The sequence below is a fragment of the Entelurus aequoreus genome, linkage group LG27, assembly GCF_033978785.1.
Source record: "Entelurus aequoreus isolate RoL-2023_Sb linkage group LG27, RoL_Eaeq_v1.1, whole genome shotgun sequence".
NCBI classification, from domain to species: domain Eukaryota; kingdom Metazoa; phylum Chordata; class Actinopteri; order Syngnathiformes; family Syngnathidae; genus Entelurus; species Entelurus aequoreus.
In genome coordinates, this window is record NC_084757.1 from 26,175,195 (window position 1) to 26,202,709 (window position 27,515).

A 27,515-nucleotide genomic window follows, 5' to 3' on the forward strand; every position below is an offset into this window, starting at 1 on the left:
TGTCAAAAATTAATTTGGGACATCTGCACTGCAAAAACTGAAATCTATGTAAGATTAAATATCTCAAATAAGGGTGATATTTGCTTATTTTCTGTCTGATAAGATAATTCTTCTCACTAAGCAGATTTTATGTTAGTGTTTTACTTGTTTTAAGGGTTTTGGTCCTACATTATCTCAGTAAGATATTACAGCTTGTAGCTGAGATTTTATGACCTATATTGAGTAAAACATGCTTGAAACTAGAATATCAACTGATGCACAGCTGTGTCATTTACACTCATAAGTATAAAAGTACTTTTTTAAAGTAATAATTTCTTTCTTCAAGCATGAAAAAAAAAATCATGATGCCGAGCGCATATCATTATATCAAGATAATGGCACTAGCATTTGCTTAATTTAAGAATATTTTTCAACATATTGAGCAAAAAGGTCTCTTTTTTTTCTACCAAGAAAAGTGCACTTGTTATTAGTGAGAATATACTTATTTTAAGGTATGTTTGGGTTCATTGAGGTTAGCTAATTTTACTTGTTTTGGAAAGTCTTGACAAGCCGAATTTTCTTGTTCTATTGGCAGATAATTTTGCTTAGTTCAAATAAAATACCCCAAATTTTTGTTTTTTTTTTTCTTGTTTTTGAACACTGACTTTTTGCAGTGTGGCGGTCCAGATTGTGGACGCTGGCCGGCCAAATCTGGGCCACAGTTTGGGGACCCCTGCACTTGATAATAATGGATATTATTTGGACGTGTTTACAGTGAGTTGTACTCACTTGTGTTGACAGTTATTTAGAGTATGGCTGCATGAGTCTCTTTCAGTGGATAGTAAGTACAGGTATATGCTGCAATACAAGCTGCACACTGACTACGCTCACGTATATCCAAGTTTACTTTTTCTTCTAGAATTTGACCTTGAGAAGATATACAGTGACAAAAACTGCTATTCCGGCCCAGTTTTTCATAACATTTTCATCCACATCCATGAAAATGTCAAAAGATGTCAAGGGGAATACGATGTAGCTGTCTATTCATACACACATGAACTCCTATGAACCCGTAGTGGACCCTGCCACACCAGGACCAGATGCAGTAAGATACGGAGGTGTTTAGGATCACGGGGAACGAAGCACAGTGCGGCAGTTTGCACGGGTGAGGGGTGGGAGAGTGGCGCTTCTTTTTGAGCCGTGTACTCACGTCCCACTCATGCGTGCTGAGGACTCTCGACGCTCTTTGATGATGAATCCTCTCGTGCGTATAGGAAAATAAGGAATCCCATGGTAACAATAAATGACACCTGCAGAAAAATTTATTTTTTTATGTATTTTGTATTTTCCACAATATGTAATATACTGTATAATGACTCAATATGTCTGTCCCATGTGTCACTCCAGTGCCAAGGGTTTTGCGGCAGCATCATCATCACCATGGTTACTGGTTTGATGTTGGCAGATCATCGGCTTCACCATTATCCCGCCATGGGGAAAGTCCTGCATCCGCCATGGAGAAGCCAAAGAGACCTCAAAGACTGCTTACATCATCAACACTTGAGGGCTACACTAGTGTCATGGACCGCAAGGTTAAATATATGCATTGTCTCAACTCAACCCAGTGGGATGACAATGAGAAACCTTGGAGAGGACCGCAGATGTGGGTGACCCCCCCACCACCCCCACCACCCTCTAGGGGAGACCGGTGCAATGGACGTCGAGTGGGTCTAGCATAATATTGTGAAAGTCCAGTCCATATTGGATCTAACATAATAGTGAGAGTCCAGTCCATAGTGAGGCCAGCAGGAGGCCAGCAGGAGACCATCCCGAGCGGAGACAGGTCAGCAGCGCAGAGATGTCCCCAACCGATGCACAGGCGAGCGGTCCACCCCGGGTGCCGACTCTGGATAGCCAAAGGTAACAGTTTAATTTGCAGTGGTGCAAAAATGTAACATTTGAAATTTCACTATCTTTGCTGATTCAGTCTTTTTGTTCAACAAACAGTAGACATGCATTCAAAGGGGGCCTATGATGATTTTAATCTACATTTAAAACACTTTCTTGTGGTCTAGGTACATTTGTATTGTATTTTGCCCCACAAACACTTTTATAGCACTTTTTTTGAGTCTGTCTGCAAGATGTTTGTTTGTGCAGGCGTTCCCAGATTGCAAATGAAAGCACGCCCCACTCTCTCCAAAAGTATTATGATTTGTCTTTTGAAAATTAACACTTTAAATATATATCTTGAATTCGTCACCGTTATTTTTTTTCCCTATACACGGTCGAAATAAAACTTTACAAACATAGATTCAAACATGGATATAGATTCACCCGGTCACAACATTCGGTACACTCCGATCGATTCAGAGATGCATATACTGTAGAAAGCTGCTTTCTAGAAGCTCTTATGTCACTGCATGTCACACAACTGTGTGTTACTTTATCCTACCTTTTTTGTGTATGACAGCCTGAAGCAGACTCTGGCTGAGGGCTTTACTACTTTACTAAATGTCCAAATAAGTACGGTCACCTCACTCTCACATTACACCATTATGAGAGACAACAACACACAAAACTTTTTTTTTTTTTTATTATTTATTTTTTTTAAGGATTCTGAAGATTAAAAAAATGTTTGCAAGATGTGGCTAATGGAAGTCCTCTATGTTGCCTTCAAAGCACTCTAAAACAAATTCAAAACCCCTCTATCAATGTTTTATGTTATATATAATGTAGTAACAGACACATCCTTTTAGGCATTACTGGAACTTATTTCCTGGGCACATTTATTTCCGCGCCCTTGGCAACGCACTTCTTACTTCCGTGTTTGTTCCCACTTCTGGCAACAAACGTGTTTCCTAATCGTGGCAGACTTCATAATAGACAACAAAGATGACTATTTTTGGACAAATGAGGAATCACAACGTTATCTTTTTGAAGCTGAATATACAGAGGATGAGAAGCTAAGCGAGCACAAAGAGGGTGAAACGTTGAAGCAGACGAAAGCCGAGAGAGTCAGGATTGGCATGACTTTGTGTTGTAAATGTGGAACTTGGCGCCAAGCTATGCCGAGGGCTTTTGCTGCACTGAGTGGCACATAATGTTAATATTGATAAAAAGTAGTTTTGTATCTGACGAGGAGGACACTGCTCAAGGAAACTGCATCACAACGAAAGACGCACTGTTTGCACTAACAAACCTGCAGTGGTAAAAAAAATGTTTTTCCACTTACCCAAAATAAACTGGAAACGTCCCCTGCCAGCTTGACCAAACAGTCAATCGAATGAGTCAGTATACGTAAATGAAGTATTGTTGGCGGCTTTTTCAGGTGCATTTTAAGTGTGATGTAGAGGCAGAATGGATTGCTCCCTTTAGCAGCATTGCTAGCCACTTGGAACGAGCCGATTATGACAAATCAGAATGCAAAAAAAAACAACTAACATGTTCTTGTCTTTCATAAAGATTGTGACAACGGGCACATTTTTTTAAAAAAAAGTACAGTTCTCCTTTAAAATTTGACGCTTAAGCATATTTTAACACAACGATCCAACATTGTAACAACATTAAAAGTCAGAAAAGACTAAAAACAATCATAGGTCCCCTTTATAATATTTAAACAAGCCGACACTCGTTGTTTTTGCTATTTAGGTTACCTTTCAGATGAACAAAATATTAGAAGCACTTACTATTTTATATGATAGAAGTGTAGTTGTACACCACTGCACAGTAAAGAACAGGCACTATAATAAAACTATTGCTAAATGAATACCTCTCTTGACAGCATAGAGCAAAATCGAGCATCATATATAATGTGATGTTCTGGAGATTCACAGGGCTTAAAACATGTGAAATTAGCAAACAGAGAATAAAAAATAAAAGTAAAGAGATCTAAATCTATGTTTTAATACTATATCTGTACTAAATAGTCAGTCTAAATATATACTATTAAATACAGAGCAAATTGAATGTACTTGTGTGATTCAAACGGTATTTTATTCAGTTGTAATACCCGCATCGGGAATATTTTTTTATATATATTTCACACTGAAAATAGTGTTTGACCCCTTGCTTGAATAAAGAGGATACATTTGTAAGACATAGTCCACTTAGTTGGTAAGTTGCCATATTTTAGGTTTGCACAGTGCATGATGGGTTTTTGTGACTTTAATGCCCTCCCTTAGTTTCGCAGAAAACTGCCTTAATAATCAGTTCTACAGCTTTAAGACTTTACAGTAAGGAATCATTGTGCGTAGCATCTTATGTACAGTACAGTACATTTACAGTACATGTACTGTAAATGTATCATGTATTTATATTATTCACTTGTGAATAATGCTGTATAATAGACTGTATTTATGTTATTCACATGTGAATAATGCTGTATAACAGACTGTATTTATATTATTCACATTTAAAAAATAACTAAGTGTTTATTGTCTATTGTGAGCGAACTGTGGTGCTGAATTTCCCCCAGGGATCAATAAGTACTTTCTATTCTATTCTATTAAATCCGCAAGGAACAGCTCCTCATTGCGCCTTCCTACTGTACAATAACACTGTTAGAATGATAGATGATCTCTTTTTGCAAGCCGACTTAACTCTGTAGTTTATACTTTCTCAATTCATAATTCATGTGCCAGCCATGAAAGATTAAGCGGCAAAAAAGACAAAAAGAAAGATAGCTTTCTACTCTATAGGGATTACTGCTGCGCACAGTAGACTACAGTCGCCTCCCTTCCACTTCCACCGCTGTTGCTTCCTCGTAAAATCAATTAGTGTGCACAACTTATTCAAAGTGAACCTCCTCACCTCCTCACTCTGCTTCAGCCTAATGTGATAAGGACACAGTCTACTAATGGCAAACCGTAGCAGAGGTTTGCTGGAGCCGCATTGGGCATGTGTAGTTGTTATTTTTATCAAAGCTTCATACGCACAAGTCATATTTTGTTAGTGTTATCCGGCTTCAGCATAATCATTCAGTTGTCTCTGAATATTTGCAACTTCTAGTGGACATAGTCATAATTTATTTGAATTTTAACATCCCATATTGTGCTAATTTTGAAAAATTGTAAATAAGTCTTATAGTTCTAACTATAAAGTACCAATGATTGTCACACGCACACTAAGTGTGGTGAAATTTGTCCTCTGCATTTGACCCATCCCCTTGTTCACCCCCTGGGAGGTGAGGGGAGTAGTGGGCAGCAGTGGTGCCGTGCCCGGGAATCATTTTTGGTAATTTAATCCCCAATTCCAACCCTTGATGCTGAGTGCCAAGCAGGGAGGTAATGGGTCACATTTTTATAGTCTTTGGTATGACTCGGCCGGGGTTTGAAATCACAACTTACCAATCTCAAGGCGGACACTAACCACTAGGCCACTATAGTGTATGTATTCAAAAAAGGTTGTTATTCATCTGGCGGCATGGGGGCCAAATTAGGCCGTCAATTAATTAATTAAAGGCCTACTGAAACCCACTACTACCGACCACGCAGTCTGATAGTTTATATATCAATGATGAAATCTTAACATTATAACACATGCCAATACGGCCGGGTTAACTTATAAAGTGACATTTTAAATTTGCCGCTAAACTTCCGGTTCGAAACGCCTCTGAGGATGACGTATGCGCGTGACGTAGACCGGCGAACACGGGTATGCCTTCCACATTGAAGCCAATACGAAAAAGCTCTGTTTTCATTTCATAATTCCACAGTATTCTGGACATCTGTGTTCGTGAATCTGTTTCAATCATGTTCATTGCATTATGAAGAAGGAAGCTGAGCAAGCAAAGAAGAAAGTTGTCGGTGCGAAATGGACGTATTTTTCGAACGTAGTCAGCCACAACAGTACACAGCCGGCGCTTCTTTGTTTACATTCCCGAAAGATGCAGTCAAGATGGAAGAACTCGGATAACAGAGACTCTAACCAGGAGGACTTTTGACTTCGATACACAGACGCCTGTAGAGAACTGGGACAACACAGACTCTTACCAGGATTACTTTGATTTGGATGACAAAGACGCAGACGTGCTACTGTGAGTATGCAGCTTTGGCTTCTAAACATTTGATCGCTTGACCGTATGTGCGCAACTTTTTTTTGCGTATGTACGTAACTTTTTTAAAATATATAAGCTTTATGAACCTTGGGTTAGGTGAACGGTCTTTTGGGCTGAGTGATTGTGTGTGTTGATCAGGTGTTTGAATTGTATTGGCGTGTTCTATGGAGCTAGGAGCTAGCATAGGAGCTAGCATAACACGTACCGTACCGTACGTGCGCGTCACGTACGTAACTTTTTAAAAATATATAAGCTTTATGAACCTTGGGTTAGGTGAACGGTCTTTTGGGCTGAGTGATTGTGTGTGTTGATCAGGTGTTTGAATTGTATTGGCGTGTTCTATGGAGCTAGGAGCTAGCAGAGGAGCTAGGAGCTAGCATAACAAACACGCAGGTGTTTTTATGCAGGATTAATTTGTGGCATATTAAATATAAGCCTGGTTGTGTTGTGGCTAATAGAGTATATATATGTCTTGTGTTTATTTACTGTTGTAGTCATTCCCAGCTGAATATCAGGTCACCCCCGGCTCTCACAGCATCTTCCCTATCTGAATAGCTTCAACTCCCCACTAGTCCTTCACTTGCACTTTACTCATCCACAAATCTTTCATCCTCGCTCAAATTAATGGGGAAATTGTCGCTTTCTCGGTCCGAATCTCTCTCACTTCATGCGGCCATCATTGTAAACAATAGGGAACTTTGCGTATATGTTCAACTGACTACGTCACGCTACTTCCGGTAGGGGCAAGCCTTTTTTTTATCAGATACCAAAAGTTGCAATCTTTATCGTCGTTAATCTATACTAAATCCTTTCAGCAAAAATATGGCAATATCGCGAAATGATCAAGTATGACACATAGAATAGATCTGCTATCCGCGTTTAAATAAAAAAAAATCATTTCAGTAGGCCTTTAAGTCCTGAGTTTAGTTCAAAACTTGGGACAAACATTGTTGCAGCAAATTCCTAAAAACAAAACAGTGCTCCTGTTGCATAGAGGAACAAGGACCACTGTAAACACATTGGCAGATCCTTGCAATAATATTTTAGCCTTGTTAGCAAACAAAGAACGCTGGGGTCCAAACTTGTGATTTACATAACTGAGGCGTTCTTTGAGTCCATTTCCTTTTTGGCAGATACATTTACAGTTATACAAAAAGTTTGGACACCTCTGGCACTACAAATCTCATATTTCTCAATAAGCTACAATTAGTGTCTTACTTACTATAATTACACTTGTAGCGCCCCCTACAGATTGTGATCTAAATGCTTACGTGAGTATTTTAGATATTAATAACAACAATAATACACTTTGTTTGCAATGCATTTCCTTTTTTTCTTTAAAGACATTTAAACTATAAATAGCCCTTGAACCCCTATGATAAAAAATGTCTTAATTTTCCATTAACTATTCCTGCTTAAATGTGTCACTTCCTGTTTGAGCCACTCAGGACAAATAGTGCATGCAGAGGAGCAGATGGTTTATTCTGTAACAGCTCTGCTCTGATTTTTTTTTACGGCACTCTCCTCCACCTCGTTCATCTTTAATAACGCCCTCAACCTGCGGTAGCGACAGAACGTTTGCTCCCCCTCAGCAACAAAGTCAAGTGGTTCAGTAACCATTTCTAAAGGACAATACTCTAAAATGTACCTTGGATGTACTTAGTCTGTGTATAGCAGTATACCCTAAAATGTGTCAACGCAGCCATTATTATTATTATAATATTATATTATTATCAAACTGCTTCCACAGTGGAGTGTTTTAAGTCTCGTCTTAAGACCCACTTTTATTATTTGGCTTTTAACACTACGTGAGTTGTGTGGTCTTCTGTCCTCTATTGTCCTCTGTGTTTCTTATACATTTTGATTTATATTTTACTGTTTTAATTGGTTTTACCCTTTGAAATCGTTTTTTAATCATATTTATTTTTTATATTGTTTTTATATTGGTTTTTTATTCATTTATTCAGTCATTGGTGGAGCATAATATTGTTTTTAACATTGTTTTTAACATGGCTGTGCAGCACTTTGGAAACATTCTTGTTGTGTAAATGTGCTATATAAATAAAGTGGATTTGATTGGATTATTGCCTAAATAGCTGGCAACACAAGTAGCAAAGTAAGTGTGTCTTGCATACAGTCAAGCATGGCGTGTGAGTGCTGCCGGAACTGCTGTTCATTCAGGGTAAAGATGAATTCCAACATACAGTATATATACTGTGACCTCACATGGGAAACTTGGCCGTATTGGAGGTTGTGAGGGGTTTGCTCTTTTTTGCAGGTACTGTATTTGAAATTATTTTTAATATAGTCTCTGACCCCAGTGATGACATTTGTATGTGTTGTGACGCTGACTAGAGCATAGCAGACAGGCAAGATGAGCCCTATTTAAGATAACACAGCAGGCACAGGACAATAAAACAACGTTTAATCAATGTTGGATTCTGACGTTGATTTGACCATTGAATTTTGGTCATTTCCCAGCCAAAATTCTACAACACAAATACAATGTTGAAACAACATGTTTTTTGACAACGTTTAATAAATGTTGGGTTCTGACTAGGGCTGAAACTAACGATTAATTTGATAATCGATTAATCTGACGATTATTACTTCGATTAATCGATTAATAATCGGATAAAAGAGACAAACTACATTTCTATCCTTTCCAGTATTTTATAGGGAAAAAAACAGCATACTGGCACCATACTTATTCTGATTATTGTTGCTCAGCTGTTTGTACATGTTGCAGTTTATAAATAAAGGTTTATAAAAAATAAAAAATTGCCTCTGCGCATGCGCATAGCATAGATCCAACGAATCGATGACTAAATTAATCGCCAACTATTTTCATAATCGATTTTAATCGATTTAATCTATTAGTTGTTGCAGCCCTAGTTCTGACGTTGATTTGACCATTGAATTTTGGTCATTTCCCAGCCAAAATTGTACAACACAAATACAATGTTGAAACAACATGCTTTTTGACAACGTTTAATAAATGTTGGGTTCTGACTAGGGCTGCAACTAACGATTAATTTGATAATCGATTAATCTGACGATTATTACTTCGATTGATCGATTAATAATCGGATAAAAGATACAAACTACATTTCTATCCTTTCCAGTATTTTATAGGAAAAAAAACAGCATACTGGCACCATACTTATTCTGATTATTGTTTCTCAGCTGTTTGTACATGTTGCAGTTTATAAATAAAGGTTTATAAAAAATAAAAAAAATAAAAAATTGCCTCTGCGCATGCGCATAGCATAGATCCAACGAATCGATGACTAAATTAATCGCCAACTATTTTCATAATCGATTTTAATCTATTTAATCTATTAGTTGTTGCAGCCCTAGTTCTGACGTTGATTTGACCATTGAATTTTGGTCATTTCCCAGCCAAAATTTTACAACACAAATACAACGTTGAAACAACATGCTTTTGGACGACGTTTGTTCAATGTCAGGTTGTGACGTTGATTTGACCATTGAAATGTGGTCATTTCCCAACCAACAACGTGGATCCAACGTTGGACATCAACGTTTTCTCAGTTTACAAATCAAACTATTTTGCAACGTTGTTTCAATGTCCGTTTTAAAGGACATGTATGTATAATCAACGTTGTATCAATGTCTTGTGCCTACTGGGAATGCGCAATGATGGAAGAGTCAAACAAAAAATATTTTGCAAGATGGAGTTTCAGTTTCACCGAATCCATTAGTATCGTGCTAAGTGTTACGGTGCGCTCTACGAGCATGTGCGGGCGTTGCTCCTTTGAAGCAGCAAGAGACAAATATTTAAATATGAAGAAGGCACTTGCCAAAGGACCAGAAAAACCTTATAGAATAGAATAGAATGCCTTTTATTGTCACTATACACAGGTACAATGAGATTAAAAGCAACTCCAATATCAGTGTGACAGTCTAAAAATATGCAAAACATAGGAAGGAAAGAAAATAAAAATGGTGCAAAAGGAGATAAGGTGCACAGTCCGGTCCTGAGAACGAATGTTCTGAATGTGTTGTTTATATATTAAATATTATACCATATACATATATACAGATGCATTCAGACTGTGGGTGGAAAGTAAAAATTGCACACAGAGAGGTGCTAAACTATAAAATCAGTGCCTGTGAGAGTTCACCGTGGTTATGGCTTTAGGGAAAAAACTGTTCTTGAGTCTGTTTGTCTTAGACCTAATGACCCTGTAGTGCCTTCCTGAGGGCAGCAGGTCAAACAGGTCAAAGCCAGGGTGGGAGCTGTCCTTGATAATGTTGGTAGCTCTGCTGAGGCAGCGGGAGGTGTAAATGTCTACCAGGGGAGGGAGAGGGCAGCCGATGATCCGCTGTGCTGCCTTTACCACTCTGGAGCCTCCCTCTCTGCAGCGGTGCAGCTGCCGTACCATGCTGTGATGCAGTATGTCAGTAGGCTCTCAATGGATGAGCGGTAGAAGGTCAGCAGCAGGTTGGAGTCCAGGTTGTACTTCTTGAAACAATCCAGAATAGCACAGACAACGTGGTCCAACACACACGTAGCATGGTAGAGAAAAGGAGCAAAGGTCCAGTGATTAGTAAATACTGCAACTCAACTTAAATAGTGCTGATTGCAAATGTCATTCTTCTGTGCCACAAGTGCAAAACAAGAGTCTGACCGGAAATACTTGAAAAACAACAATGCTAGTCCAAAATATAATTGTGTGATTGATGTTAAACTATGTAGAGCTGTGTTATGTCATTTATCTTTGTTTGTACACTAGTGTAAATGGGCATAATTCAGACATAGTTGGAAAAGGCTATTAATCATGATTAATTCATTTGAAAACCTGAATTATTCTGATTAAAATTTCTAATCATTTGACGGCCTTACTATCAACAAAACAGGGCGGGTTAAGTTTAAATTGCGCTGGCCTTTGAATGACTCCATACCGTTCCCTTAGTTTAGTTCAAAATTCCTAAAACAGTAGACATTTTAACCTTGCTAGCAAACATAGAACATTGGGATCCAAACTTGTTATATACATAAATGAGGCGTTCCTCAAGGTTCTCTTCTAAGTTCCTTTTTGACAGTTATACATTTGTTTCGTAATGTAATTTATGTATCTAAGGTGTTGCTGCAGCTTGCTTACTTCAGATGCAGTCAGTAGTCATTTTTTCATCTTCATACTAGTGGTGTTCCTCAAGGTTCTATTTTAGGTCCTCTCTTTTTCATAATTTGTGCTGATCAACCGGTGGGCCGCGAGTTCAGTTCAAAAATGTTGTGAAGGGGCACATTTTTGTAGCAGATTCTTAAAAACACTAGGGTGCTTTCAAAGATATTATCTTTGACTAGATTTATTGCAGAAGGTCCTTAAAATCAGCACAGGGCCTGTAACTATGACAAAATAAATATGTAATAAACAAAATCAAATGTGTACTATCTCAGGATAATACAAAATAAGACTAATAGTGAAGGGAGAAGTCCGGTCCTCCAGTCCTTAGGTTTCTGGAAATTTGGCCCCTGTGAGAATGAGATATTTTTAAGTGTTCTTTTTAATCCATAGTCATGTTTAAAGCAGATAGTATTTTCCTTCTGTAGTGTGTCTTCTCGTGATCTCCGTGCTTGTATCTTATATCCGCTAGTAAACTCTGTGTTTCACCTTGAAGGCGCTCAAATGTCTATTGGGAGTATAATGTACTCCCTTTCCGTGGAGGACGCCTTATCAGTTTAGAACAAAAAGGCTGTATTTCTTTCTGGGCGGGAGGGGGCTATTTTCATACTAAATAAGATGACTCTTTCCGTTTGATTTTTAGACCGCTTCTTGATGCTGCTATCATAGCATTGTGAGGGCTGGTCTCCTAAAGCTTTAGTAAAACTTGATGATATTGCTATTCTGTCTTGGTGGTCCTTCTTACTCAACATATATGTCATCCGAAAGAATTTGGGATTGACCAGTGTGTTTTATTCCCTGAGAGGAAAACAGATCGGACACAACACCTCCCAAAACTATTTGGTTGAATATCCCTGCTCAAATGTGACGTCATCCTGCCCCTGTTGCGGCTCTGATACTACCTCTGAATGTGGAGACTTGACAGAACATGTAACATAAAAAAGTGGCAAAATGCAGTTTTTCCTGTTAGTGAAATATTTAATTTCCTTTCATGCACTGTAGTGCACCCATCTCTCGGTGCCCTACCATTATTATGAGCCCTCTGGCCCCGCAGAGTGTCCCATGTACTTATCCCACGAAAGAAGTCGGCAAGGGAGCCACCACCGCTTTATCACAGAGAAGACAGTGTTTGCAAACTGGACTCGGAGTTTTGACATCCACTTTTATGAGACGCACTGGAAGCCCACAACCGCCACTATCAGCTTGAAAAGCTCCAATCCTCAAATCCCTGCCAGATCCGAATGCTGACATCAGAAGAGAACTGGATCGAATGTCTTCTGTCAAAGCAGTTTGGCAGAACTAGATCATCCATTGAGATGTGTTCAACAAACTTTTTCTATCAATGAATGAGATCCAGTCTTAAATGATGACTTGACTTTCAACTTGTCACACATTTATGTGCTTTTTTTTATCTTGAGGAGATATTGCCCTATTTTCTACTTTTGGAAGTGTGACACCATTAAGTGACATTTCAGTCTCTCAGTCTCCAGGATTTTGCTGGCATTTTTTTGCGATTGTCGCGGCCTAAAATGCCTCAATGCCTGCTCAGTGGCCTTGTGGTTAGAGTGTCCGCCCTGAGATCGGTAGGTCGTGAGTTCAAACCCCGGCCAAGTCATACCAAAGACTATAAAAATGGGACCCATTACCTCCCTGCTTGGCACTCAGCATCAAGGGTTGGAATTGGGGGTTAAATCAACAAAATGATTCCCGAGCGCGGCCACCGCTGCTGCTCATTGCTCCCCTTACCTCCCAAGGGGTGGAACAATAGGATGGATCAAATTTAGAGAGTAGTACTTTAATTCAAGGCAGCTTTTTCAAACTGTTGTGGCAAAAGTTGCAATGTTTTGATGAGGTTTATTTTTTTTCAGTACCATTGAATCAACTTGTGATTTTATGAATTTGTCATCAATGTTTTAAGTGTAAAGTCTGTTGTAAGATGAAATTCAAACAGCACAGGATTTCAGTAACAATTGGAAAACAAATACTGTATTGATTTTTCACAATATTTATACCACATGGAAGTAGACACTAGATGGCAGTAAAAGCACTTACTAAGAGCTCATTTTCAAATTACTGTAATAATTCTAAAGAGAAACCCCCCAAAGGCTTCCTTATTGTCCAATGTTCTGTCGAGCATAAGTTGCAGATATTCTTTGTGTTTATTTTACGTTTGAAAAGTGTTTGTCCATCTTAAACATTCATTCATGTTACAACACATTTATTTGCGCACATTAAGAGCATCTGTGAACCGTTGAGAGCGATATATTGTGGTAGTTCAGGGCTGGGCAAATTTAGAGAAAAAAATTTGTCTGGGGGCCGGTATATCTATTTTTAGGAACACTAATACAAAACCTCACAATAATGTCTGATTGAATGCTAAAAAAGTTATGACAAACTGCTTCAAAAAAACAAAATGGTATTTTCCCTTTTTTCCTGAATGAGACACGCAGAATGTACATGAAAATAAAGAATGCAGGATTTACAATATTAACTATGAACAATAAAACACTGAATATTGACAACAGATCATGCAAAAGCGCAGATTCCAGCCATTGAAATACTTTGTATAGTTCAATACTTTCGGTAATTTGAAAATATCACTACACATCATAATGGCAGCTACACTTTTCATCTTAAAGATCTAAAAAAAAGATATCTAATTTTTAGGAACACTAATACAAAACCTCACAATAATGTCTGATTGAATGCTAAAAACATTATGACAGACCGCCTTAAAAACAGAATGTAATTAAAAAAAAATTTTACTGAATGAGACACCCAGAATGTACATGGAAATAAAGAATGTGGGATTTACAATATTAACTATGGAGGATAAAACACTGAATATTGACAACATATGAACGTCACACCCGCTCTTGATCGACATATTTTACAATCAAGCGAAACGCAACAAAAATGCAACAAACACAGCAAAATATAATCTGATATATCACTAAGCTTTAAAACATTGTTGTTAAAATCTCCTTCCACGTCTGTCCTTGACACCCGCATTTCAGGCTGGCCGCTCTGGAAACACTCTGTGGAAACACTCCCCACCCACACTGCTTGGTGCCTCGTCTGAGCTGCTGTGACATAGATTACCTTAGTAACTAATTAGATTATCATAGTAACTAGTACATCATGCATAAGCGCAGATTCCAACCATTGGAATACTTTGTATAGTTCAAGACTTAAGGTCATTTGAAAACATCACTGCACATCATAATGGCAGCTACAGTTTCTATCTTAAAGATCTAAAAATATTATTTGGGAATGTCTGGCGGGCCGGATTGAAAAGCTTCACGGGCCGCATATGGCCTTAATTTGCCCAGGCTGAGGTAGTTGTTGGTAAATGAGAGACTGACATGTAGATGCTGCCTCTTTCCTAGGTCAGCATTGCAAATGAGAATCTTTAACCCTTATAAATAAAGGTTCGCTAATGAATAAATACAAGTAACTTTGAATGTGAGGACGCCGGTGTGTTGCTAAGTGTATACCAGAAGGCTTAGTACCGTAGACAGAAACCCAAAGTAGGTCAGAGCTACACGGGGGAAGGACAGTTGTGCCAATTGAATTGAGACGAGAGAAGACAAGAAATAAACACAAGTTCTAATTAGACAGTCGATGTGCGTTTGAGCGCTGCTCAGAGACCTATTGTACGAATTAGATTGGCCAAAATGTGCGGAGAAGTTACGAGTCTTGGACAAAGTTGCGAGGCCGCGCATAATTCGTAGGGACAGCCTGAATTTTTGTGAATTTCTCATATTCTGACTCGTGACTCATTCCCGGAAGTGAAAGTCAACCAAGCCAAGATTGCTGTTGTTCAGTGAGCAGCGCGCGAAGCGAGTATGCAAGGGGCCTAGAACCTCCTGCAAAAAGCAGACGTAAACAAAAAATCGAACTGTACAATGGAATAGATACCAGTGGCGGGCCATGCGTTTCCCACCTAGGCCTTCAGTGATGTCCAACTTCAATGATCACCTCTCAAAATACCATAATTGATGTCACCACATGACCATTGCTGGGGAAATACTATACAGAAACACATTTACGCACTACTTTGCATTGAACCACCTCAACAGTGTACAAAATGGGTTATTTTCTGTTGCATTTAAAAATCAATTAAAACGCATCAGCAATTAAAACATATCAAAATAAAAATTGCGAAAAACATATTAAAAGTGAAAAAATTTAATATTTGAACTCACAATTTGTAGCACCTATTCAATGCCGTAAAAGCTAGTGGTACCCCTCGTCGGCGGCTTACTCGAGTGGAAATGGCGAGCATTTCCCAATTTCATCGCCAGAACAGCTGAGCTAGCTTCCGGGGTTGGCCGACATCGTCTCACAAGATGTAGTTTTTCTTTAAATATCCTTCTTGAAAATGGTCTTGCAAATATATATATGCGACCTAATCAACGTTTTGTTCTCCTTCCGTGCTAGCCCCGTATGGCTACGGCGCAACACTTCCTGCTAAATTGAAACTTGTGATTGGATACTCACTTTGGAATGACAAGTGAGTATCCAATCACAGTCTCGTTAACATCGGGCTACCTAGATAGGCTACTGTCAACAACTTGTGATCTGATTGGCTATTGCAACTGTCTCTCAACTCTGTGTTCTCAAATTCATCCGCTAACGGTCGTGATGAGTATCCAATCACAGGACGCGTAAATGTCACGTTCAACGTGAGGCCATCTAGAAGGCCTTACTGAAAACAACTCGTGATCTGATTGGCTATCGCAACTGTCTATTACCTCTATGTTCTACGGTGCATGGACGGCTGCATTGTTGATTCTGAAGGCCTCAGGCAGATCTGGTACAGCATGGCAACATAAGCTAGCGGAATTCTGATTGGATACAAACTAAAACTACTAAAAACAACAGCACTGGAACGAGCATGATATGACATGAAGAGAATAAGAATAATTTTAGATGTTTAGGGAAAGTCAATTAAAAAAAGTAATTTTATCTTTAATTATGATCATGATTTCTGGTTATGTTAGGCCAGCAGAGAAGGCCTTGCTGGCCCTGAAGGCACACCCCTGATAGATAGCCAAACTTTATCAAAAATAGATTTGTCAAGTGATATCAAGGAATATCCATCGGTCGCATTCCCAGACATGTCTAACTATCTTGTGCTCCGGCGTTATTTCTACACTACAAAACGGATGAAAACTTGAGAAAAGCATGGAGGTCTACAACTTGCTTGTGTGTGGCTGGGTCAAGGAAATTGGTATCAAGACTCTTCCGGATAAATATGCATTGTGTACGTGCCGAAAGCTTCATTTATTATTGCTGCCTTTGGTAAAAGCTTAATTCTCTTAGGTTTTACTCATATTGGCTTTCTTTTATTTAGACTCGCCGAGTTGGTGCTTTACGAAACACTCAGCAAAAATGTGAAATGCACGTTTTGTTTTTGTTTTTTACAATGTTGCCTATCTTTCACAATCATTAAGAAAGACATGACGATGGATGTATTGTTTTAATGCATTCTAACTCGTGAATAAAAGTCCGCTTACACCGGAGCCAATAGGAGGACGTCTATTCCGCCCATAAAACCCAATCAAAAAACATCCAAAAAGTGCCAACAATACTCCATCTACATTTCGTGACTTGAATATTAACCAAGTGATATTGTTATTATAAATCGTTTTGGCTTTTTTTGCTACTAATAAGTTAAAGTAAATGTCTTGTGTAAAAAATAAATCTACATTTAAAAAAAATAAATGGGAGTCAGTAAGCAGTAGGAAAATGGATGGAATTATGTAGTCAGTGGCGCCCCCGTGCGTCGTTCATTGCAATGACAAGAGAGTTAAAGTGGTTGAAATTGCAGCGATAATATTTTATTTTTTTATTTTTTTAACCCTTGTACATGTTTATATTGTCATTCCCTTTTGCTCTTATTCAAGCTATTTTTATACAAAACATTAATAAAACATTTAAATATCACAGAACGTGACGTCGCAGAGGCTCCGTCTTAAAAAATGAAAGTCCAGAAGTGACTGGACTTGCGCATGCGCGTCTTCAAGTGTTGCCGCTGTCTGAACAAGGAACAGAGCTCCGGCCCCATGCGCGCTTCCGCGTCAGGGGATACAAAACATATATCAGGGTAAAGGTTTAGAGGCAAATAAATAAGCCGTCATGAAACAATATTTGAAATAGGATGGAGTGGATTTATACAATCTTAAGAAAAATACTTTTTAAAAGGCTTAAACCAGGGGTGTCAAAGTCATTTTACATGGAGAAAAATCTACTCCCAAGTGGGCCGGACTGGTAAAATCGCGGCACGATAAGTTAAAAATAAAGACAACTTCAGATTGTTTTCTTTGTTTAAAAATAGAACAATCACATTCTGAAAATGTACAAATCATAATGTTGTTGGGGTTCTTTTTACACTTACATGTTGCGGTTAATAGTATTCTACCTTTATTTGTCGTTATTTATATTTTCTGAATAAATTATGTGATAATGTTCATCAGTCAACGCATTGGTGTTAACTATCAATCTATCAAGATAAAAAAATAATATCACAATCAAATTACAGTATGTTATTTATGTAGTTTGGCGAAGTTGGTAGAGTGGCCGTGCCAGCAATCGGAGGGTTGCTGGTTACTGGGGTTCGATCCGCACCTTCTACCATCCTAGTCACGTCCGTTGTGTCCTTGGGCAAGACACTTCACCCTTGCTCCTGATCAGGGTCGTGCACATGATTATAGAGGGGCAGGGGCTCAAAGTCAGAAAAGGGCAGGAATTGTTTTTTTGGTCCTTTACACAATATGGAAATTAATGTACAATTAAATTTGCTAATAGGAAGCTAACTACTTAGCTGTGTGTTCTTTGTAGGTAAAAGTGATTGCCATTTCTTTTGTGTCAACAAATTATGGTCATAATGAGTTAATTCACATTATCATAGGCTTGGAAGACATGAAAAGCAACAAAACACTGTTTATTATTAGGCTACTTATTGTTAAAGATAAGCACTTTAATATTGAACATTGAACAGTGCAACATGAACTTTGAAAAAAAATACAAAAATAAATACCCAAATTGAAAAAACTTCAATGTGAAAATCTGTCCTTCTTCCCTTAACTTGATGAAAACACCATCAAGTTGTAACTTATGGTCTTTCTCACTTAATGCTCAGACTAAACAACTGAAACGCAATACAGAGCCAAAAATATGGACCAGGGGCCAGTAGAGGGCTGTATCCTTTCTTTTTTTGGCATTGTGCTGCAGGCATAATCAACATGAATGAAGTTTAAATACAGATGGTAATATTCCTAACAGATAACCTACATCTTATATCCCCAGAATGCTGAAATTATTATTATTATTAATAATAATAATAATAATTATTATTATTATTATCATTATCATTCTTCTTCTTATTATTATTATTGTTATTATTATCATTATTATTATTATTATTTTGTTAACCCACACAGTATTAGCAAAGTCACAATAAACTTTATATCTAAAACTCTACTGTGAGAGAAATGTGATCCGCCGTAAACACAGTGCATTTTATTTAGAAAATTAACCCAGTGTTTTATTTTGTATTTTGTACGCTACTTCCTGTCCCGCACGATCCGCTCTGCTCTGTGCGGACTTGATGTGCCGTGCTCAATTGATGCGCCGTGCTCCGACGTCCGGCAAAAACAGAAGCTGACACATTGAATAATAGAATAATACAGCGTTTTTCTGAAATATTACCCATATTAGATGCTGAATAAGTGGACGGCGACTAGACCATAACTCACAGGTGCAAGTTGCTCCACTGTCACGTCTCCTGAGGGGCGCAGTTGGCTCTCTCTCCTCTCACTTACTCACTCACTCGCCCTCTCTCTCTCTCTCTCTGGCGGAAGTGGCAGACTCAAACAACCCGGTATTACAAGAAAACGTGGACTTTTTGTACCGCTGTTTTTTTTTACATCCCTGACAGGAATTTATTAATGTTGTTTAAAGTAAAAAACAAAAAAACAAACACACACACAGGCAGAGGGCACTTTTTAAGACGAGGCAAAAAAGGGCAGGGGCTCAAGCACCCATAGGGCCTTATGTGTGCACGTGCCTGCTCCTGATGGCTGCTGGTTAGTGCCTTGCATGGCAGCTCCCGCCATCAGTGTGTGAATGTGTGTGTGAATGGGTGAATGTGGAAATACTGTCAAAGCGCTTTGAGTACCTTGAAGGTAGAAAAGCGCTATACAAGTATAACCCATTTAGTTTGCTCATTTTCCTCAACTGGTGCACTAACATCATGTGTTTGTTTTTGTTTTTTACATATGTAGCCACTTCTTTCAGGACTCTATGAAAGCCCTTTCCTATCTCTCTACACTGCAAAAACTGAAAACTAAGTAAGATTAAATATCTCAAATAAGGGTTATATTTGCTTATTTTCTGTCTGATAAGATAAGTCTTCTCACTGAGCAGATTTTATGTTAGAGTGTTTTACTTGTTTTAAGGGTTTTGGTCCGAAATGATCTCAGTAAGATATTACAGCTTGTTGCTGAGATTTTATGACCTATATTGAGTAAAACATGCTTGAAACTAGAATATCAACTGTTGCAAAGCTGTGTCATCAACACTCACAAGTGGCCTAGTGGTTAGAGTGTCCGCCCTGAGATCGGTAGGTTGTGAGTTAAAACCCCGGCCGGGTCATTCCAAAGACTATAAAAATGGGACCCGTTACCTCCCTGCTTGGCACTCAGCATCAAGGGTTGGAATTGGGGGTTAAATCACCAAAAATGATTCCCGGGCGCGGCTACGCTGCTGCCCACTGCTCCCCTCACCTCCCAGGGGATGATCAAGGGGATGGGTCAAATGCAGAGGACAAATTTCACCACACCTTGTGTGCGTGTGACAATCATTGGTACTTTAACTTTAACTTTTAACTTTAAGTATGAAACTACTTTTTTAAAGTAATAATTTCTTACTTCAAGCATAAAAAAAAAATCATGATGCCGAGCGCATGTCATTATGTCAAGATAATGGCACTAGCATTTGCTTAATTTAAGAATATTTTTCAACATATTGAGCAAAAAGGTCAAAAAAAAAATTCTACCAAGAAAAGTGCACTTGTTATTAGTGAGAATATACTTTTTTTGAGGTATTTTTGGGTTCATTGAGGTTAGCTAATTTTACTTGTTTATGAAAGTCTCAACAAGCCAAATTTTCTTGTTCTATTGGCAGATAATTTTGCTTAGTTCAAATAAAATACCCCTAATTTTTGTATTTTTTTTCTGACTTTTTGCAGTGTATTTGAACGACTGGAACACCCAAAAACAGAACAACAATACGGCGTTTTCTACTTAAACTTCACACTCACTCTGACACCGGTTGACCATCATGTGACTAAAGCCGCGTAGAAGAAAAACGGATATGACGTCATTGGAAAACCAGCAATTGGTAAGGTTGCCACATCACAAATTCCTAGAGAGACAGACTTTTTAACGAGGGAGTGTTCTACACGGAGACATCTCTGTTTATTCTGACATTTGATCATGTTAAATTAAAATGATTTCAGATTACAGAATTGCTTTGACAGTTTTTTTCCCTCATATAATACCTTTTTCAGACCAGTTATAATGTATAATATTAAATTTCAATGTTGACTGAGGAATTGTACTGCATGCAATTGCAGTTCTTCATAACTTATTTATCTGATCATGCTACAAGATAGTCCAAGCATTTTTTTTGTTATACGTATTAAAATATCTGCTTGTCACCTTGACCTCTTATTAAGTTATGCGTCAATTTATTAGTAAAAATTATAATAATAAAATGCATGGGCAATTGTGTAACAATATCATGAGGCAATTGTATATTTATCTATCTTATATGTTTACTGTGTATTCACTGCCAAAATGAGTTTGACACCCATTCATTAAATGTAAAAATGTTTTTTTTTTCACCACACTGCCCTCTGCTGGATGTGGTTATATACTTATCCAATGAAATTTTACAAAATTCTATGATCACGTTTGTGAAAAATGAATAGACATATTTTCGGATCCTCAAAAAAAGCCCCATGTGACCCTATAGGCCTCAGGTGTCAAACTCAAGGCCCGGGGGGCCACGTCATTTTATGTGGCCAGCAAAAGCCTGGAAATAATGTGCGTATACAGTCGTGGTCAAAAGTTTACATACACTTGTAAAGAACATAATGTCATGGCTATCTTGAGTTTCCAATAATCCGATACTATTTTTGTTTTTTGCTGATATCGGACTGATATCTGATATAATATCGAATCAGGACACCCCTGGTTATTTATATACTGTAGTTCAGCTTTTTCTCACTACATACAGTCGTGGTCAAAAGTTTACATACACTTGTGAAGGACATAATGTCATGGCTGTCTTGAGTTTCCAATAATTTCTACAACTCTTATTTTTTTTGTGATAGAGTGATTGGAGCACATACTTGTTGGTCACAAAAAACATTCATGAAGTTTGGTTCTTTTATGAATTTATTATGGTTCTACTGAAAATGTGACCAAATCTGCTGGGTCAAAAGTATACATACAGCAATGTTAATATTTGCTTACATGTCCCTCTGCAAGTTTCACTGCAATAAGGCGCTTTTGGTAGCCATCCACAAGCTTCTGGTTTAATTTTTGACCACTCCTCTTGACAAAATTGGTGCAGTTCAGCCAAATTTGTTGGTTTTCTGACATGGACTTGTTTATTCAGCATTGTCCACATTTGTAATTAAGGACTTTGGGAAGGGCATTCTAAAACCTTAATTCTAGCCTGATTTAGCCATTCCTTGACCACTTTTGACATATGTTTGTCATTGTCATTGTCCTGTTGGAACATGGACCACAGAACTTTCCTCCAGAAGGTCTTATATTTGTTCATGTGATGTCAGATGAAACAAAAATTGAGCTGTTTGGCCACAATACCCAGCAATATGTTTGGAGGAGAAAAGGTTAGGCCTTTAATCCCAGGAACACCAAATCTACCGTCAAGCATGGTGGTGGTAGTATTATGCTCTGGGCCTGTTTTGCTGCCAATGGAACTGGTGCTTTACAGAGAGTAAATGGGACAATGAAAAAGGAGGATTACCTCCAAATTCTTTAGGACAACCTAAAATCATCAACCCGGAGGTTGGGTCTTGGGCGCAGTTGGGTGTTCCAACCGGACAATGTCCTCAAACACACATCAAAAGTGGTAAAGGAATGGCTAAATCAGGCTAGAATTAAGGTTTTAGAAAGGCCTTCCCAATGTCATGACTTAAACGTGTGGACAATGCTGAAGAAACAAGTCCATGTCAGATAACCAACAAATTTAGCTGAACTGTACTAATTTTGTCAAGAGGAGTGGTCAAAAATTCAACCAGAAGTTTGTGGATGGCTACCAAAAGCGCCTTATTGCAGTGAAACTTGCCGAGGGACATAGAGATGTAGAAATTATTGGAAACTCAAGACAGCCATGACATTATGTTCTTTACAAGTGTATGTAAACTTTTGACCACGACTGTATAAGGCAATTCATATTTTTTGCTAAATGTGTTTTCATTTGACAGAAAAAAAGGTTATGCATGCAAATGCTGTTCTTAACACGATATTATGTGAAACGACAAGCTACTGTAGGCTTTTCAAATTAAATTATTCACTAGCCCAGGGGTCGGCAACCCGCGGCTCCGGAGCCGCATGCGGCTCTTTGACCACTCTGATGCGGCTCAGCTGCATACTTGCCGACCCACACGGTTTTCCCAGTATACTTAACGACCCCCCCGATTTTCCCAGGAGACTGCCTCTCCTAGAATCTCCCAGGGCATATATTATCCTATTTTCACTCTAATTACTTAATCAAGGGCGTGCCCTAATGGCACCGCATTAATTGTCCTCTATAGCATGTACAAACAGCGTGCCAGCCCGGCCACATGTTATATGTTGCTTTTACTTGCACACGTAGGCGACAGCAAGGCATACTTGGTCAACAGCCACACAGCTTACACTGACGGTGGCCTTATAAAACAACTTTAACACAATTACGTTACAAATATGCGCCACACTGTGAACTCACACCAAAAAAGAATGACAAATACATTTCTGGAGAACATCCGCACCGTAACACAACACAACAAATACCCAGAATCCCATGCAGCCCTAACTCTTCCGGTCTACATTATAGACCCCCGCTACCACCAAACCCCCCCCACACATCAACCCCCCCCCCCTCTCCGTGCGTCGGTTGAGCGGAAGAGTTAGGGCTGCATGGGATTCTGGGTATTTGTTGTGTTGTGTTTGTGTTGTGTTACAGTGCAGATGTTCTCCAGAAATGTGTTTGTCATTCTTTTTTGGTGTGGGTTCAAAGTGTGGCGCATATTTGTAACGTAACAGTGTTAAAGTTGTTTTTGTACGACTACCGTCAATGTAAGCTGTGTGGCTGTTGAACAAGTATGCCTTGCTGTCACTTACGTGAGCAACTGAGCAAGCAAAAGCTGCATTCAACATGTGGCCAAGCAGGTACACTGTTTGGGCAGGCAGTAGAGGGCGCTAAAAGCAGTGCCAGCATGTCCTGAAATTTGGGAGACTCCCGGAAAATTGAGAGGGTTGGCAAGAAAGACGCTATCAAGCACCATTCAATTAAAAGTCGCGGGCCGCACTAACATTAAATTTCCATATTAAGATGTGTGCCGGTGGGTGTGTCAGAAACCCCTGGTTAACATAGCGCAAAGCAATTTAAGCTATGAATGCGGTGTTTTTCATTTTAACTTATCAAAAAAATTTTGTGGCTCCCATTGTTTTCTTTAATTTGTGAAACTTTCCAAAATGGCTCTTTGAGTGGTAAAGGTTGCAGACCCCTGCACTAGCCAAACTAAAATATCTGCTCGTTACTTTGACTTATAATTCCAAAGCATCAGTGTGTTGATAAATAATGATAACACATCAAATTGAGCAGCAATTGTGTAATGAAGTTGTAAAATTTTTATATCACATATATTGTGACCAAAATAACCGTGTTTATCATTGAATGTGCTCAAAAAGTACCGATGTGTATTTCTGGTCTTGTCATCCTCGTTCGGACAGAAGAGTCAGACGTCATTATACAGGACTGCAGTTCCTGGAGGAGGTCAGGTCAAGAAAATGAGGCACTCCCCAACTTGGAGAAGCCAAACAATCAGTTTTATATTCCTCCTTCCGGTACTAAGTCAGGAGAGCACATCCTGACCATGAAAGGAGATGTTTGGGTGTAAGTGTCTGGAATACAACTGCTTTAAGTCATAACTTAAATGTTGGCGTTGAGCTGGACAGGTAGTCTCTTCTCAAGGATAGGGCTATCACTTTTGCATTTCCTACGAGAAGTGATCCAATCCATCTGCGAATATCAAACTAAGGGGCCTCATCTTATGTGCTCGAACTGAAATACCACTGTTTAATTAAACCTGGTGGTTTGCTTTCTCCAAGATGAATATAAACATTCACCATATGCAAAACATAACATGAGTTAATTAATTCACGTCAGTACTTATAGACATCAATGTGTCTTGTATTCATTTGAGCTTTTAAGCTAGCTGGCATTTAGCACACTAGGTGCTTCTCTAAAAAAATGATCAGAATCACTAAGTTTTTCAACGTGTGATAATCAACCATAGTTTTACGATAATTAAAAAGAGAAACAGTAATACTAATCATAGGGGAATTTTACTGCGATTTATCATTATACCGGTAATCGTTACATCCTGCCTCGATCTGCATGACAGTTCTAGGGTTTTTGTGTTTCCTTGGTTTAGTGTTCTTTCTGTCTAGCACTCTTATTTTTGTGCCACTTCCTGTTTTGGTTATGTCTCACAGTGACTTCACCGCTGTTTCTGAGCGCTGTTCCCAACACCTGCTCTTGATTAGTGATCAGTGGACCCACCTGCCTCTGATCACTAATCAGGAGAGTTGGTCTGTCAGTGCTGCCTCCCTCGCAACACTAGTTAGTTGGCAATTGTGACTAATGTAAATGGTGTGCTTCTGGATTTTTGCCTGCCTACCCTTAATTAAAATAACTTTTCTGCACTTTGTCTGCTGTCTCTGCATCTCGGGGTCACACGACCAGCTATCATGCCTGATAATAGTCAGTCTTTCCAGGACTTTACAGGCTTCTTTTGTGATCGTCGTGGCATAAAATGCCTGATTTTGCTGCAGCATTTTCAAAAAGTTGTGGAAAATTTACCCTATTTGATTGGTTAAAGACAATTGCGTTTGAGTGCTGCTGGGACAAATTTGATTGCAGAAAATATTGATTATTGGCCAAAATGTGAGGGGGGAAATTGCGTAGATCGGGCCAAGTTGCGGTCGCGGGGATTGGATGGATGAGTGATACCACGAAGCTGCCTTCTGACGGGGTCCGTAACTGATGTGGCCCCCGATGAAAATGAATCTGACACTTCCTCCCCTGACACAACTACTACCGCTTCAATCCTGACTTATGTCTCGTGTCTGACATTGTTGTCGACGAGGGGATTACAACACAGGTCTCCTGCAGAATCCTATATCTGCTTTGTCCTGCACCCAGCAAAAAAAAAAAAAATACTTTTGACTGCTGTCTGTTCCTAGTGCTGAATCTTAATGAACTCAGGTGCTCTCAGCCAAAACGGTGCACTCAGCGCCAAAAGGCCATGCTAAGTGCACTGGAGATGTGGACTGTGTGCCCTGCATACCAATAAATGGCCCCTTCAGATAGAAACTTGTTTTTTTGAAAGGCATTAAAATGCAAACTGGCTGGAAATATGCCTGGCCTGGCCTTGCTCCCTAAAAAAACATATATTCTCCTGCACACATCATTATTCCCACTGACCTTGAACACATCCTAAGAGACAATATGCTGGAGGTTGGGGTCAAAAGAGCCCAACAAACATTGCATGTTAAGTATTTGATGTGCTACAACAAATTATTTTATTATTAGGCGTTAGAGCACGTGCTAATTGGGGAAAAACTACTAATACATTAGTTCCTTTTATTTGGGCTTTGAAACACAAATGATAGAGATCCATGAATTCTGCCTAGCAACAAGTGGCTGCCCAAATTTAAACAGATGGGCGCAATGTATTTTCAGTGTGAGATCCAGCCCTATAGGACGTAATGACGTAACTGCGTACGTATACTTAACATGTGCATTAGATCTGGGTATGTTTACCTAATGATAGCACTCTGGATAGTTAGTGTTATAGCGGTCATTGAATGTACAGTCGTGGTCAAAAGTTTACATACACTTGTAAAGAACATAATGTCATGGCTGTCTTGAGTTTCCAATCATTTCTACAACTCTTTTTTTTTTGTGATAGAGTGATTGGAGCACATACTTGTTGGTCACAAAAAACATTCATGAAGTTTGGTTCTTTTATGAATTTATTATGGGTCTACTGAAAATGTGACCAAATCTGCTGGGTCAAAAGTATACATACAGCAATGTTAATATTTGGTTACATGTCCCTTGGCAAGTTTCACTGCAATAAGGCGCTTTTGGTAGCCATCCACAAGCTTCTGGTTGATTTTTTTGACCACTCCTCTTGACAAAATTGGTGCAGTTCAGCTTAATTTGTTGGTTTTCTGAAATGGACTTGTTTCTTCAGCATTGTCCACACGTTTAAGTCAGGACTTTGGGAAGGCCATTCTAAAACCTTAATTCTAGAACCACAGAACTTTCCTCCAGGGCGTAAATGTGTTTCTGTATAGTATTTCTCCAGCAATGGTCATGTGGTGACATCAATGATGGTATTTTGACAGGTAATCTTTGAAGTCAGACATCACTGAAGGCCTAGGTGGGAAACGCACGGCCCGCCACTGTTTGTATTATGATCCGTTGCCCGGGTCATGTTTAGTTTGATATTACCTTAGTTGTTTAGTTCTGTTTCAGCACCCTTGTTTGTTTTCTTTGTTGCCATGTGTACTGATTTTTGTCACCTGCCTCTGATTCGTGGTCGGGAAGCTCACCTGCTCCCAGTCACTAATCAGAGAGCTATTCATTCCTGCCTGCCAGCCTTATTCGCAACACGCGACAGTTACTTTGGGATTTATTTGCTTCTTGCTCTTTTTGTTAGCTAATCTTTTTTACTAAGCGTTTGCCGTAGCTTCCCGTGCCATCAGCACATTTTGTATGTTCGTATTTTGGTTTGATTATTGGAATAAATCATTTTTCTTAACTGCACGCTGTTTCCGGACGTCCTTCTGGATCTTGGGGAGACGACTACCGCAAAACTATGCGGCCCCATCGGGACAGTTTGTTTGGATGGAATTCATTCATCACAGTGATTGAATAAGCATTCTTCTGGGAAAAAAAAATCTGTTTTCACTAACTTTTAGGGCCAAACTGGCACCCTATAGAATTAGTCTGCT

General features: G+C 38.9%; 1 protein-coding gene across 5 annotated transcripts in view; it reads left to right on the forward strand.

The window, feature by feature from the left end:
* Positions 1–27,515, forward strand: part of ptgfr (prostaglandin F receptor (FP)) — a 110,828-nt gene that overhangs the window by 55,622 nt on the left and 27,691 nt on the right. For 3 of the 5 annotated variants that reach the window (XM_062039419.1, XM_062039421.1, XM_062039418.1), the window contains one exon: positions 1,387–1,899. In XM_062039419.1, coding sequence (XP_061895403.1) covers positions 1,851–1,899 — 49 coding nt within the window. In that variant the 5' untranslated portion in view covers positions 1,387–1,850. Of the gene's footprint in view, positions 1–1,386; positions 1,900–20,440; positions 20,593–27,515 lie in introns of all 5 variants that reach the window. The other 2 variants (XR_009824816.1, XM_062039420.1) reach the window with 1 other exon arrangement.